The sequence below is a fragment of the Ictalurus punctatus genome, chromosome 11, assembly GCF_001660625.3.
Source record: "Ictalurus punctatus breed USDA103 chromosome 11, Coco_2.0, whole genome shotgun sequence".
NCBI lineage: Eukaryota > Metazoa > Chordata > Actinopteri > Siluriformes > Ictaluridae > Ictalurus > Ictalurus punctatus.
The window spans coordinates 1,111,642-1,128,049 of NC_030426.2; the positions used below are offsets into that span (position 1 = coordinate 1,111,642).

Consider the following 16,408-nt stretch of genomic DNA (forward strand, 5'->3'; position numbering starts at 1 on the left):
TACAATAAACAGCAGAGGTGGTTTTGGAGCACACAGAGAGGTAGCCATATGGAAAAGTACCTCATGTCCACAGTTAAGTATGGTGGTGGATCTTTAGTGTTTTGGGACTGTTTTTCTGCCAGAGGACTTGGACATTTTGTTAGGATACATGGCATCATGGACTCTATCAAATAGCAACACATATTAAATGAAAACCTGACTGCCTCTGCCAGAAAGCTTAAAATGGGCCGTGGTTGGATCTTCCAGCAGAACAGTGATCCAAAACATACATCAAAATCAACACAAAAATGGTTTACTGACCACAAAATCAAGGTCCTGCCATGGCCATCCCAGTCCCCTGACCTGAACCCCATAGAAAACCTGTGGGGTGAACTGAAGAGGAGTGTCCACCACCGTGGACCTCGAAATGTGAAGGATCTGGAGAGATTCTGTATTGAGGAATGGTCCCTTGACATGTATTTTCCAACCTTATCAGACATTATAGGAGAAGACTCAGAGCTGTTATCTTGGCAAAGGGAGGTAGCACAAAGTATTGACTGCTCTTTGGAAAATTTTTGAGTGATGACACAAACTAGTGTTACCTTTTCTACTCAGTGGGGCTACTAGTCACAGAGAGCTCAAGGGTTAGTGTGCTAACCTTTCTGCCACTCTGGTGTAATTTCCATCTTTTCAGGTCTTTTCCCTTCAAAATTATTAATCAGAATATAATGCTGTTGAATGAGCTCCATTTATTCCAGTATTCCATTTCCACAGACGAAAACAAATGAAACATATGCATGCTTACAGACTAGTTTGCCTCCCACCTCCAGGATTGTGGGTTCGAATCCTGCCTCTGCCTTGTGTGCACGAGTTTGCATGTTCTCCCCGTTCTTTCCTCTGGGTACTCGTTTTTCTCCCCCAGTCCAAAGACATGCATTGTAGGCTGATTGGCGTTTCCAAATTGTCCGTAGCGTGTGAATGGGTGTGTGAATGTGTGTGCCCTGAGTTCTCTGGGCCAAGGCTTCAGTCTCCCCTGAGAACCTGTGTAGTATAAGCATTATGGGAAACGGATGGATAGATAGTGTCTCTGTGGTTCACACACACTCATAGCCCCAACCCCCTCCCCAGGCTATAATGCCCATAATGCAGTGCATCTAAATATGAACCCTTTACTCTTGAACACTAGCTTTCTCCAGTGTTTTTTCTGAACTCCTATGCACAATGCATAATGGTTGTCAGGTGTGGTAATACATAATAATCAGTGATAAACATCATGACGATGTAAAAATAATTTCATTATATTGTTATATATAGCACAAGTCTAGTAGTAGTAGTAACAAAGAGCAGACAGTACTAGTGGTATTGGTAATGAAAGAATAATTAAATAGTAATAGTTGTGTATAAGTTCTTTTAATAAATTAGATAGATAGATAGATAGATAGATAGATAGATAGATAGATATGTTGAAGTACCTCAGATGCCATCAGGTTTCTTGAAAGAGTTTCCTAATTTTTTCACTGATTTCTCTCTTTAGGGGGTGCTGCGTATTCATCTGTTGGAGGCTCAGAATTTGATTGCTATGGACAGTTTGATGGGTGGTATGGTGAAGGGAAAGAGTGACCCCTATGTGAAGATCAGTGTTGGAACCACAACCTACAAAAGTCATGTGATCAAAGAGAACCTCAACCCCACCTGGAATGAGATGTATGAGGTAGGAATTCTGGGGGTGTAACAGTATGTTAGAGCTATGAATATAAGCTATGAATGCATATTTCTATGCAGAGAATGGAAAATACTAAGTTATTCCTGTGCATGAGGATATGTGTACACTCACAGATGAACACTATACTAATACTGGGTAGCAGGGGTTTAACCTGGCCTGGCCATTTGGGGTGTAGGCCTAAAGATTTTTTCTTTAGCCCCGGATAATTCTCCACTTGGAGCAGCTTGTCACTAACTGAACGTAACTGAACGTAAGTAAAAGAAGACTTATTTTGAAATTAATGCATGCAACACATTCCAAATAGTTGGGAGGGCGCAGTTTAGGACCGATAGCAATGTGACAAGTTGAAATAAGAAGGTGATGTGAAAAGGTGAGGCAATTGTCTAATCATAGTACATAAGGAGCCTCCAAAAAGGACCTAGTCCTTCAAGAGCAAGGATGGTTGAGGCTCACCAAACTGACAACAGATGCATCAGCAAATAATCCAACAGTTTGAAAAGAACATTCCCCAAAGACAAATTAGTAGGATTTTGGGCATTTCACCTTCTACAGTGCACAGTATAATGAAAACATTCAAGGAATCTCTGGGCAAGGCTGAAACCAATTCTGAATGCGCACGATCTCCGATCCCTCAGACATCACTGTCTTAAAAACTGTTTCGAGTCTGCAATGGATATCCCGGCATGGGCTTGGGAATACTTTAGTAAACCTTTGTCAGTCAACACCATTCACCTCTGCATCCCCAGATACAAGTTAAGGCTTTACAATGCAAAGAAGTAGACATCAACACTGTCCAGAAGCACCACCGATTTCTCTGGGCTTGGTCTCATCCGAGATGGACAGTAGCACAGTGGAATTGTGATTTGTGGTCCGACGAGTCAACATTTCAAATAGTTTTGGGACAAAACAGGCATTGTGTTCTCTGGGACAAAGAGGAAAAAGACTATCCAAGCTTTTATCAGCGTCAGGTCCAAAAGCCAGCGTCTGTCATGGCATGGGGGTGTGTCAGTGCCCATGGCATGAGTAACGTGCACATCTGTGAGGGAACCATTAATGCAGAAAGATGTGTACATACCGAACCACATTGTACCCTGATTGCTAGAGCATGGTTGCATAAGCAGAGAGTGCGGGTGCTAGCATGGCCTGCCTGCAGTCCTGACCTGTCTCCAATTGAGAATGTGTGGCACATTATGAAGTGCAAAATAAGGCAACGAAGGCCCCATACAGTTGCACAGCTGAAGAAATGCATAATGGATAAATGGGGGAAAATTCTGCTGGCTAAACTTAACCAACTGATGTCAAGGTTAACAGTCGACTGTACCAACTTTTTTTGAATGTGTTGCAGTCATCTGACTTTAAATGAGTGTATATTTTCAAAAATAAATGAAATTCACAATGTAAAACATCAAATAATGAGTTAATAATGAGTTCTCAATATAGTACAGGGTGAATATAATTTTCATTTGACTCTTTTTGTTGTTGTTTTTTTTTTTTTTTGCATTTTCCAACTTTTTCAGAATTGGGGTTATATTTTTTATCACTCTGGTAGTCCTGCAAACTGTGATAACACCCAATGCAGGATTTATGATAATTCCAACTTTCTTGTCCAATTTTCACATTTTTAAGCAATTAGCCCTCACATGCAAGAAAACAAATGAATGGAAACTATTATAAGTATGTTTTTTGTTTTTTTAAAACATTTTTTGATGGAGAATAATCTAGGCTAAGCCCTGCATGATTAACAGTCCAGCTAATGCCCGTGCTGGGTAAGGAATCCCTTTCAAAATAGAAGTGGAACCCAACGTGGTCTTCTGCTATTGTAGCCCATCTGTCTCAAAATTGATCACCCCAATTGTACAGTGTGGTTATCAGAGTTACTATTGCCTTTCTGTCAACTCAAACCAATTTGACCAGACTGGCTAGCCTTCGATTCCCATGCGCATCAATGAACCTTGGGCACCCATGAACATGTTGCCAATTCACTGGTTGTCCTTCCTTGGACCTCTTTTGGTAGGTACCAACCACTGCATACTGGGAACATACCACAAGGACTGCCATTTTGGAGATTCTCTGATCACGTTGTCTAGCCATCACAATTTGGCCCTTGTCAAAGTTGCTCAGATCCTTAGACTTGCCCATTTTTGGAGAACTGACTGTTCACTTGCTGCCTAATATATCCCACCCCTTAACAAGTGCTTTTGTAACTAAATAATCAATGTTATTCACATCATCTGATCAGTGGTTTTAATGTTATGGCTGATCAGTGTAATTTGTGATGCACAGTTAAGCTTCTTGAATGTTACTGCAGAGTGGCCAGGTTGAACTCAAGGTTCTTTTATTATGCAGATCAGCACAGTGGGACTTTGTTTTAAGATACATGACTTTGTATACAGTTTAGAATTTTATGTCATTTATCAACGATAATTCTTAATAAATTCTAAACTGTATACAAATTTGTGTATAAAATTTGTGTGAAAATAAACATGTTGATGTGATAATGTTTTTTAGATGCCAGTTTCCTTAAACACAAATTAAAAAAACTTGTTCTATGCATGTTTTTATAAATGAGACCCTTAGTCCTGGAATGCCCTGCCCTGAATATTTTTCCTTTTTTAAGACCATGCAAGTAATTTTTTTAGTACAAGTGAAAAGATAAGAAAATCATATTGGATTATGGTCACTTAAAATTTTTATGATGATTTTTGTACTAGGTGATTCTGAATCCTGACCCCAATCTAGAAGTGAAGTTTGAGCTTTATGACAAAGACATTGACTCTGATGACTTCCTTGGAAGGTTAGTGAAGTCACTGTCAGTATTGCATGGGTGTTTAAACAAATGTACACACATACTTCAAGTATACGTCAAAACTGATCCTTATATGTACACTATTGTACCAACTGACACTGTAAAAACAGCCATAATAAAAAAAATGTTTTTCATTAAAAATAACATAATAGTAACTGAATAATGTATAGTAATGTGAAAAAAATAAGGAAATTTGTTGGCTTTTTTGACAACAAACATTTGATCGTCTTTGAAACAGTGCCTATTAATAAAGTTGATATATTTGGACAAAACCACAAGGAAAATTAGCCTTTTCAATCATTTATTCAACAGAAATATTAATAGATATTCTTCTTGTCACGATTCCCACTTTTCCGCTGTTGACCGTAGGGACATCGGGACACGTGGGTTTTGTTTATGTCTGTCATGTCTCCTCCCTGGTCCGTCATTGGCTGGGAAGTCACGTGTGTCCGGATTACCCTCAGCTGTTAGCAGTTGCGAGGGTAATCATGTCCGCATATATACCGCGCGCTTCCCAGCACACAACGCGGAAGATTAAGTAAGGAGTAAGTAATACGAAGTGTATGTTTGGCGTTAGTCATAGTCATAGTCATAGTCAGTTCGTTCTGGATATCCGCTTCCAGTTAATCGTCATAGTTTGTTTCTTGTTTTGGTTATCGACCTACATTCCTGCCTAGCCCCGTGTATACCTGTTTGCCAATCGCCTGACCTCTTGCCTGTTTATGAATTACGTCTTGGATCACGTTTTGGATTTGTCTGCCTGTCTGTCTTCTAAATAAACACTGTTCATCCTGAGCTTGCATCCGCCTTATCTCTGCTCCGTCACGATTTGTGACAGAATCTTCCGCCCAAAACATGGATGCAGCAGGAGAACGGAGGAGACGCGGAACCCGGAAGTCGACGCCAACCGTCCCCGCTATGGACTCCGTCCACTTCCCACAATGGACATTTATGGAGCTTCCGGACCCATTTGACGCATTTTTCGGTGCCCCAGAGTATTTCCTGGTAGACTGTCAATACTACTTCGCCAGTCTGTTAGACCCTAAGCCAGAGGAGAAGCAATGGCTCCGATTTATGTGGTCCCGGTTCTTTGGACTGGCCCGTCAATGGGTTCAGCTCAAACTGGAGAAGCACTGTAGGAACCTGGATGGTGTAGAACAGTTTGTGGGGGATTTCATGTTGCGATTCGGGAGTCCGGAGGCGAAGGAGGAGCTAGAACAACTTTAGCTCCTCAGGGGTGTAAGTCTGGAAGGCGAACCTGCCCTGCCGTTTACCCACTACTACAGGCAACGTCATACAGAGCTCAACCCTGAGATCCAAGCCAAGCCTCCAGTCAGGAAAGTCCAAGTCCCAGTCAAGTCTCATGTCCCTGATGTCCAAGTCCCAGTCAAGTCTGAAGTCCCTAAGGTCCAAGTCAAGTCTCAAGTCCCTAAGGTCCAAGTCAAGTCTCAAGTCCCTAAGGTCCAAGTCAAGTCTCAAGTCCCTAAGGTCCAAGTCAAGTCTCAAGTCCCTAAGGTCCAAGCCAAGCCTCACGTTCCTGAGATCCAAGCCAAGCCTCCAGTCAGGAAAGTCCAAGTCCCAGTCAAGTCTCATGTCCCTGATGTCCAAGTCCCAGTCAAGTCTCACGTCCCTGAGATCCAAGTCAAGTCTCACGTCCCTGAGCTCCAGGTCAAGCCTCCAGTCCCTGAGCTCCAGGTCCAGCCTCCAGTTCCTGAGCTCCAGGTCCAGCCTCCAGTCCCTGAGCTCTAGGTCCAGCCTCCAGTCCCTGAGCTCTAGGTCCAGCCTCCAGTCCCTGAGCTCCAGGTCCAGCCTCCAGTCCCTGAGCTCCAGGTCCAGCCTCCAGTCCCTGAGCTCCAGGTCCAGCCTCCAGTCCCTGAGCTCCAGGTCCAGCCTCCAGTCCCTGAGCTCCCGTTCAAGGCTGCTGACACGCACAGCCAAGCTCTGCTCACGCCACAGGCTGCTGACACGCACAGCCAAGCTCTGCTCACGCCACAGGCTGCTGATATGCCCAGCCAAGCTCTGCTCACGCCACAGTCTGCTGACACGCACCGCCAAGCTCTGCTCACGCCACAGTCTGCTGACACGCACAGCCAAGCTCCGCTCACGCCACAGTCCGCCGACACGGCCAGCCAAGCTCCGCCCATGCCCAAGGTTCACCTAGTGACCCCAGAGCCGCAGCCCGCCTGTTCAGCTGAGGACGCCGCTCAGCCCGCCTGTTCAGCTGAGGACACCGCTCAGCCCGCCTGTTCAGCTGAGGACGCCGCTCAGCCCGCCTGTTCAGCTGAGGACGCCGCTCAGCCCGCCTGTTCAGCTGAGGACGCCGCTCAGCCCGCCTGTTCAGCTGAGGATGCCGCTCAGCCTCCCTGTTCAGCTGTGGACGTCGCTCAGCCTTCCTGCTCCATGGCAGATAGCGTTCCCCCCTTCTGCGTCGCGGAGACCCACGCTCCTCTCCCTGGCCTTACAGGGGACTTCGCTCTGCCTTCCAGTTCAGCTGGGGACGCCGCTCCGCTTTCAAGCTCCGACGAGGACGTCGCCCTGCTTCCCTGCTCCGCTGAGTACAGTGCTCTGTTTCCCTGTCCAGCTGAGGTCGTCGCTCAGCCTCCCTGTCCCGCTGAGGTCGTCGCTCAGCCTCCCTGTCCAGCTGAGGTCGTCGCTCAGCTTTCATGCTCCGCCGAGGATTTCGCTCAGCCCGCCTGCCCGGCTGTAGACGTCGCTCTGCCTTCATGCTCCGCCGAGGACTTCGCTCAGCCCGCCTGCCCGGCTGTGGACGTCGCTCTGCCTTCATGCTCCGCCGAGGACATTGCTCAGCCTGCCTGCCCGGCTGTGGATGTCGCTCCGCTTCCCTGCGCCGCCAAGAACACCGTGCAGTTTCCTGGCTCTGCCTGGGACATTCAGTCCAGGGGGCCGGGTCCGCCAATTAAATGGGATGACTCATGGCACTCCGGGAGGAGTGCCTTTAGGGGGGGGTTCTGTCACGATTCCCCCTTGAAGCAGCGTGCTCGAAGCGCGAATGCGCGAGCACCTGCTTTTCCGCTGTTGACCGTAGGGACATCGGGACACGTGGGTTTTGTTTATGTCTGTCATGTCTCCTCCCTGTTCCGTCATTGGCTGGGAAGTCACGTGTGTCCGGATTACCCTCAGCTGTTAGCAGTTGCGAGGGTAATCATGTCCGCATATATACCGCACGCTTCCCAGCACACAACGCGGAAGATTAAGTAAGTAGTAAGTAATACGAAGTGTATGTTTGGCGTTAGTCATAGTCATAGTCAGTTCGTGCTGGATACCCGCTTCCAGTTAATCGTCATAGTTTGTTTCTTGTTTTGGTTATCGACCTAGATTCCTGCCTAGCCCCGTGTATACCTGTTTGCCAATCGCCTGACCTCTTGCCTGTTTATGAATTATGTCTTGGATCACGTTTTGGATTTGTCTGCCTGTCTGTCTTCTAAATAAACACTGTTCATCCTGAGCTTGCATCCGCCTTATCTCTGCTCCGTCACGATTTGTGACACTTCTGTGGAAAAAGTAAGTGCAGCCTTAGCGACAGAAGCTAGTACTGCCCTCTTTAGTAGAAATTACTTCTTGTAGGAGTTTTGCATAAAAGTCCACCGGGCTTGCTGGAATTTTTGACCACTCTTCCATGCAATATTCTGTCAGTTGCAAGATGTTTGAGGGTTTTCTTGGATGTACTGCCCCCCCACAACAATGGGATTCAAATCCGGGCTTTTATAGGCCATTCCATAACCATCCATTTTTTCTTTTTGATCCATTCCTTGGTGGATTTGCTAGTTTGCTTAGGATCATTATCCTGTGGAAAAGTCCACTTTTGGTTCAACTTCAACTCTCAGACACTATCTTCAAGCACTCTTTGATATAATGCAGAATTCATAGTTGAATCAATGAATGCAAGCTGTCCAGTCCCTGAGGCAGCGAAGCAACCTAAACCATAACATTTCCACCACCGTGCTGCACAGTTGGTATGAGGTGTTTCTCCTGAAAAGCTGCCATTGGTTTGTACCAAACATGTCTCTCTTACTGTGGCAACAAACAACTGATTTGTCTGTCCAGAGCACATTATTCCAAGAGGCCTGGTCTTTGTCTATATGCTCATTGGCAAACTGTAGTCTTGCAAAGGCTTTTTCCTGGCACACCTCCCATGCAGGTCAAATTTGTGCACTCTCTTTCTGATTGCAGAAGCATGGAATTTCACAGCAACAGTTGCAAGACTTATTACGACAGTCCTGGACAAATTGGCAGTCATTTGAAATCTTCACCATTTGTAGATTATTTTCTTGACAGTGGAATGATGTATTTCAAATGATTTGGCCTTACAGAACTCTTTAGATCTTGGCATGATGACACCACACACCTCAATAGCAAAGGGAACACCATACACTAGATGTGAGAGGGGAATAAATAAGACTTCCCTGCACTCCCTAAGCAGGTTCTGGCACCCAATCTTGAACACATGATTATAATTTTCTGGATTTTAATGTGTGATAAATGTAGGGGTGTACTCACTATTTCCATGTGACTGGTCTGTTTTTTGTTAATTTAAATTGTGAAAATTATTACAAAATGTCAATTTTATGTGCCATTTGATCGTGTATCAACTGTATTAATAGGCACTGTTTCAAAGAGGATCAAATGTTTGTTTGTCCAAATATGTCAAAAAAGCCAACTATTTCCATGGGGTGTACTTATTTTTTCACATGTCTGAATATTTATTATACATTATAAAAAAATATATTATAAAAATATATATATTTTGATGCATAACTAGCATATAAAATGTACCGACATTTTCAGACACTATTTTGTGCACCACATTATAGAACAATATTTACAGTTGACAGAATTATCAGAATTGATAACCTTTTTTGTTAGGCCTCTGAACCTGTTAGGTTTCTGAACACTTTTCCAATATCCATAGTAACATTGATAGTCAGGGATTTTGGAAAAGTGTTCAGAAACATTGGAGGCCTAATAGAAAAAGGACCAACACAGTTGGAGAAGATGGCTGACTTGTAGTCATTAACAATAAAACTGAAATATTATTGGCATTTAGTGCACATACAGTGGTGCTTGAAAGCTTGTGAACCCTTTAGAATTTTTTATATTTCTTCATAAATATGACTTAAAACATCATCAGATCTTCCTAAAAGTAGATAACAAGAACCCAGTTAAACAAATGAGAGAAAAATATTATACTTGATCATTTATTTGTTGAGAACAATGATCCAATATTATGTATTTGTGAGTGGCAAAAGTACATGAACTAAGATTAGCAGTTAATTTGAATGTGAAATTAGTCAGGTGTTTTCAATCAATAGGATGACAATCAGGTGTGAGTGCTCCATTTTATTTAAAGAACACTGATCTTTACAGCACATGTTTGTGGAATTGTATCATGTCTGGCTACTCAGAGCTGAAGCAGGGCAGAACATAGGCACACATGAGGCAGACGTGGAGAAAAGTGCTCTTTTATTTGTTAATAAAAGTCAGTGTGTGGAGGTGAGGGGTGCGTGAGTGAAGTGTGCAGGGTGTGACCTTCTTGGCATGGAGCGCAGTGTGTGGGTTTCAGCAGCATCGAGGCGGTGCCCAGAGTGACGGGAGTGGAGCTCGGGTGCTGGCGGGGAGGCTGTGGAGCAATGTCTTGTCTGCTTCTGTGTGTGAGAGAGAGAGCCGTGTTACTCTCCTTAGTAATGGAGATGTTGCTCACCTCCGCACACTGGATGCGCCCTTTTATACCCTCCTGTCTCCTCCAGGAGGATGAAGAGCAGCTGCTCCACTTATTAGCTGCCAGCTGCATGTGTTTCTGTTGCCCCACTTCGTAGCCCTGTGCTTCCATGTTATCCCAAACATTCAGGGTGCTGATGTGACGCTGTCCATTCAGCACCCTGTCGGAAGTTGTGTGAGGAGCGCGTTGTATTTGCAGGCTTGCCGTCACACATGGCTTGAACAACAGAGATTTCTGAGGACTTCAGGAAAAGAGTTGTTGATGCTCATCAGGCTGCAAAAGATTACAAAACCATCTCTAAAGAGTTTAGATTCCACCAATCCACAATTAGACAAATTGTGTACAAATGGAGGAAATTCAAGACCATTGTTATCCTCCCCAGGAGTGGTTGACCAACAAAGATCACTCCAAGAGCAAGATACAGAGGAAGGGTCACAAAGGAACACTGGACAACCTCTAAGCAGCTAAAGGCCTCTCTCACATTGGCTAGTATTAATGGTCATGAGTCCACCATCAGGAAAATACTGAATTACAATAGTGTACATGGCAGGGTTGCAAGTAGAAAGCCACTGCTCTCCAAAAAGTACATTGCCCCTGTCTGCCTTTGCTAAAGATCACATGGACAAGTCAGAAGGCTCCTGGAAAAATGTTTTGTGGACAGACAAGACCAAAATAGAACTTTTTGGTTTAAATGAGAAGTGTTATGTTTGGAGAAAGGAAAACATGCATTCAAACGTTATCCCATCTGTGAAACATGGTGGTGGTAGTATCTTTCTTTGGGCCTGTTTTGCTGCATCTGGGCCTGGACGGCTTTCCATCATTGATGGAAAAATGAATTCTAAAGTATACCAGCAAATTCTAAAGGAAAATATCAGGATATCTGTTTATAAACTGAATCTCAAGAGAAAGTTGGTCATGCAGCAAGACAACAACCCCAAGCACACAAGTTGTTCTAAAAAGAATGGTTAAAGAAGAATAAAGTTAATGTTTTGGAATGACCAAGTCAATGTCCTGACTTTAATCTAATAGAAATGTTGTGGAAGTACTTGAAAAGCAGTTAATTGAGAAAACCCACCAACATCCTAGAGTTGATGCTGAGGAATGGGCTAAAATTCTTCCAAGCCGATGTGCAGGACTGATCAACAGTTACTGGAAACATTTAGTTGCAATTATATTGCTGTACAAGGGTACATCTATTACAAGCTGTACATCTATTAGTTATTCCGTCTAAGGAGCTCACAGTGAAGATCCATCACTAATTGACATAATATATAATGCATTTTTCTGAGATTATGTGGTTCCTCATGAAGAGGTCAGGTCCTATTTTTAGCCCTGAATACATACGCATAGTTGTCTAAATGATATTATATTTGTTTGCCATAAAAGAAGCAAATTTCTGTGCATTTTACATTTTCTTCTCTACAACAGATTCAAAATTAAGCTTGGAGATATTATTAAATCCCAGTACAATGATGAGGTGAGTATTACCTCCATTTTACTAAACCTTGTAATCCATTTTTGTTACTTTTGTTTGACACCAATTTCATGGCAAAAACCTAGTAGTATTTTGTTGAACATTATGCCCAAGTTAAACAGTAGGTGTAAAATCCTAACGTGTAACAAGACAAGTCATATATTTGGATTAGGCACTAGTGACTACTACTACTTCTGCTGAGATTCTGCAGTATGGAAGCAGTGGTCACTGCTTTCCCATAAGGCAGCAGGACTGGCTCAGAAGAGCTGCCAGAATCAAAAGTGGCGGAAGGCAGCATGTCAGCTCTTTTTAAGTTGTAGGTCACATGACAACACCAACATGGATGTAGCATGTCCAGACTGTATTCATACTACTTACATATACTGATCAATACGTATTGTATCAACAGCCAAGCAGTAGATACTGAATCAAATGTAGTAAATGAGCAGCGATTTTGAATACAGCCAGTGTCACATGGAAGCAAATTCTGGGCAAACACAATGCAATGGATAAATCTACACCAGTCACCTTGGAGGTCTCTACAATAACTGTGGAGATACCGCCAGTTGTGAGCCAACTGTGTTGGATTCAGTTTGGTGGCTAGCTTGCATTGATGTCCAGAAGCTCCATGAAGGCCTTCCAGTCCTGTGAAAGGTACTGGGTTCCTCGGTCAAAGACTGTGTCTTCAGGAAGAACAAGCGATGTAAGACATGCTAAAAATAAGCCTCTAAAGTCTGGTATGCAGTGAGGAGCCCAAGAAGAGGGCTCAGTCAACATCCTTTAGAAAAATGATCGACTGCTGCCAGTATGGTGGTAATTTTCTTGCTAAGGAAGGCCTATGACAAAATCCATTTACAGCACATTACATTTATGGCATTTCAAGACACCCTTATCCAGAACGACTTACATTTCTGCTTTATAAAACTGAGCAGTTGAGGGTTAAGAGCCCTGCTCAAGGGCCCAGCAGGTGTTGCTGGCTGAAAAAAAAGAACTTAGTATGAAAAATTTAAGAAGACATTTTGCTAAAAAGTGTTCATTTTCCCTATATTCACATACTTTTGGGACACCCTGTATAATGATTGGTAAATGAAAACCATAGCTGCATTGCAGTAAATTGTCTTTCTATGTTGCAGTGGTTTTCTCTAAATGATGTGAAACATGGCCGTCTACATCTGGTTCTTGAGTGGCTGCCCACAGTAACGCAAACAGACAAACTACAGCAGGCATGTACTAATGAATGTGTAGCTAAATGAAATTTGTCCAGTCTGACTTGTTAAGGAATGTGTACAGTAGTGCTTGAAAGTTTGTGAAGCCTTTAGAATTTTCTATATTTCTGCATAAATATGACGTAAAACATCAGATTTTCATACGAGTTAAAAAAAGAGAATCAAATTAAACAAATGAGACAAAAATATTATATGTAAAGTTTGTAATTGAATTCATTTTTAATCAGGTGCTGCAGATGCAAAGTTCCCAGTCAAACCAGAATAAAACTGTCCCTTCATCCGCCCTGCTGTTTGTCCTTATTGAGAGAGCACATGCACTGCCTGTGAGTTACACACACACACACACACACACACACACACACACACACACACACACACATACACATTTTCTATATGTAATTGCTTATGTATTTTTTGTGTATGCATCTGTAGTTGAAGAAGAGTGGGAAGGAACCTAAAGTTGGAGCTGAACTTGTGCTTGAAGGAACCTCTTACAAAACAAAGGCAAGGAATTTAATAAAATAATTATATATTCTCTATTATTCTCCACACACACACACAAACATAATGTGTGTATATGTATGTATTTACCGTCGGGCCGTAAGTATTTGGACAGTGACACAATTTTTGTAATTTTGCTTCTGTACACCAGCACAATCTATTTGAAATGAAGCAATGAAGATGTGATTGAAGTGTAGACTTTCAGCATTAATTCAACGGATTTAACTAAATTATTGCATTAACCATTTAGGAATTACAACCATTTATTTTACATAAATGGTAAAGAAATTATTGCACGTTTTAAGGGACCATAAATAATTTGACAAACTAATATAATCATAGATTACATTCAAATGATTAAAATTATTTTTAATGCTTGTTTGCAAATCCTTTTCAGTCAATGACTGCCTGAAGTCTGGAACCCTTAGACATTACCAGAAGCTCAGTTTCTTCCCTGGCAATGCTTTGAACAGCCAACTGTCCAGTTAGTTCTGGTCCCTTATCTAAAAAGTGTTGTAATTCCTATACCATTTGCCTGATTTGGATGCATATACCCTCAAATTAAACCGGAAAGTCTGCACTTTTAGCCCATGTTCATCATTTAATTTCCACTCCAACATACTGTGGTCGAGAGATAAAAAACAAACAAACAAAAAAAACCTTTGTCAATGTCCAAATATTTATGGACTGGACTATATTCAATTCAATTACATTTTATTTATGTAGCACTCTTAACAGAGGACATTGTCACAAAGCAGCTTTACTGAAATCCAGATATGAATTTAGATTTAAATCCCTGATGAGCAAGCTAAAGGTGACAGTGGCAACTAAAAACTCTCTGATGCAACATGAGGAAGAAACCTTGAGAGTAACCAGACACAAATAGTAACCCATCTGTTTCAGGGTGACACCAGGTTATGGTCCAATTATGAGTCATTACTCATCCACAACTGGATACTATAACATCAAACAACACTGAATTTGTTGAAAGTATGAGCATAAGAGGCATTTTTATTTTATTTTATTTTATAAGCATTTTTCACTTTGGGTTCAAATCTATATTATCCAAGTGAAGTTATCCACTGAATAATGAAAGTGAGACCATACAAAGCAAACTTTTGGCTATCCAAGTGAGACCATCCACAGCAATCAGACAGCAATCTTACAGCAAACTTCAGGTTATCCATATGGGCTTGCATTACCTTACAGTATATTTTCCACTGCTCTCTTTTTTATAGGTGTGTGACCGCTCAACATCCCCTCAGTTTCATGAAGCATTTCATTTCCTGGTTCACGACCCCAACAAAGACATGCTTGTTATTAAAGTAAGGATTTATATGTATTTAAATGTAAATAATTCATCTGGTAATGATTTTAGAGTTTGTAACCTATTAACCTTTTCTTTATAGCTCTCTAGTGCATGGGATCAGCCACTGGGTTCCCTGGTTCTACCAATCAGAGAGCTTCTCTCTCAGCCAGAGCTTATGCTGGACCAATGGCTCAGCTTAGATGGAGCTTTAGCTGAGAGTCAGATTCTACTGAGGGCAGAACTCAAGGTATGAAATATCACACACATCTGAGCTTTCACACATCCAGACTGACACTGACATGCTGAGAGTGATTTAAAAGGGGAAAAAATTAAAATAGACAGAAGCCATAAATATAGCTAGAATGTGAGAATTTATTCTGCAACAAATAATTAAAACTATCATTTTCCAGCATCCTTTGCATTGTTGCTGTTCCTCTTATTACCAGCAACAATAAACCAATTACATGTCCATTCTATAAATGCTGTTTATTTGAGTTACTTGACAACAGAAGTGTTATTAATAATTTCTGTGTGATTAAGCTTTATTTATTGGGCTAACATTTGTCTTTAGGTATGCCCTGTAAGTCAATCTTACAATATTATCATTTATCATTAGCACTTATCAGTTACAGTTTGAATTTTATGTGGTTTAAAAATTATTCAACAGTGATATAAATTATGCAGCATAAAACTGACGTTTCAGCTGCTTGAAGGAGTCCTGCATATTCAGAAAAAAAAAGTAAATACAAATGGTTAGTACTAGTACATTAATAATTATTCATGTTATGTGTTTCAATGCAGATCCTGAACTCTAAGATGGCAGCACTTGTGGCACTTGGTGCTGGTCCTGTCTTAAGCAATAAGCAGATGCCCACCACTGGACAGATCAGAATTTCTCTGTCCTATCAGACAAAACTTACTGTGATCATTCATGGCTGCAGGTATATTATTTTTTTTTTAAGTTTATTAATTCTGCCAGATTTATTGTATCCAATCAATTTATAAGTGAGGTTGAATTCAGCTCAAGCATACAGTTGTGGTTAGGGTTTTTTCAGGGGTCAAACTGTGACTCTACAAAACTTTTCCATAACCCTCAATGCAACATACCCTTGTGTAATGTGAATGAATTAATTTAATTCTAAATCAGTTAATTAATACTGGCATTGAGCAATTCGGATATTGTCTCTATAATTAGCCCTTCAATATAGTTATATGGAGACTTCAAGACACAAACAGTGTATCACTTCCTAAACAAAAAGGCAAAATGAAATGAAATTTTAGTATTTCAGAAAGTAAACTTTCAAAGGTGGAAGGCATTAAAGATTTGTTTCTCAAGAGTGTCGAATCTTGAGTAAAAGATACTGATGCTTAAAAGACACTTGTATCTATAACAGGGGCTCCAAACTTTAACCAACTACCCAGCAACCATGACCATGCGGGCCCACTGTGGGTAGGAGTAGGTTTACTGTGGGGCATTGTGGTCAGGGCAAACCCACACTAATCCGACGTGGCCCCCATGTGGGTTAGCCCATGCAGAGCTCACAGCAATTTTGCCATTTGGGACCCCCATGTGGGCTTTCTGCAAGCAGAAAATATAAAGCAAATGCTTCCAGTCTATACTATTTTAAGTGGTTTTTGAAATACCAGCAGACA

General features: G+C 41.9%; 1 protein-coding gene across 1 annotated transcript in view; it reads left to right on the forward strand.

The window, feature by feature from the left end:
- Nucleotides 1-16,408, forward strand: part of esyt1b (extended synaptotagmin-like protein 1b) — a 112,188-nt gene that overhangs the window by 81,206 nt on the left and 14,574 nt on the right. The window contains exons 40-48 of the mRNA XM_017479506.3: nucleotides 1,514-1,690; nucleotides 4,414-4,496; nucleotides 11,674-11,722; nucleotides 12,853-12,942; nucleotides 13,173-13,268; nucleotides 13,378-13,449; nucleotides 14,685-14,771; nucleotides 14,856-15,002; nucleotides 15,557-15,696. Of these exons, the coding sequence (XP_017334995.1) occupies nucleotides 1,514-1,690; nucleotides 4,414-4,496; nucleotides 11,674-11,722; nucleotides 12,853-12,942; nucleotides 13,173-13,268; nucleotides 13,378-13,449; nucleotides 14,685-14,771; nucleotides 14,856-15,002; nucleotides 15,557-15,696 (941 nt within the window). The remainder of the gene's footprint in view (nucleotides 1-1,513; nucleotides 1,691-4,413; nucleotides 4,497-11,673; nucleotides 11,723-12,852; nucleotides 12,943-13,172; nucleotides 13,269-13,377; nucleotides 13,450-14,684; nucleotides 14,772-14,855; nucleotides 15,003-15,556; nucleotides 15,697-16,408) is intronic.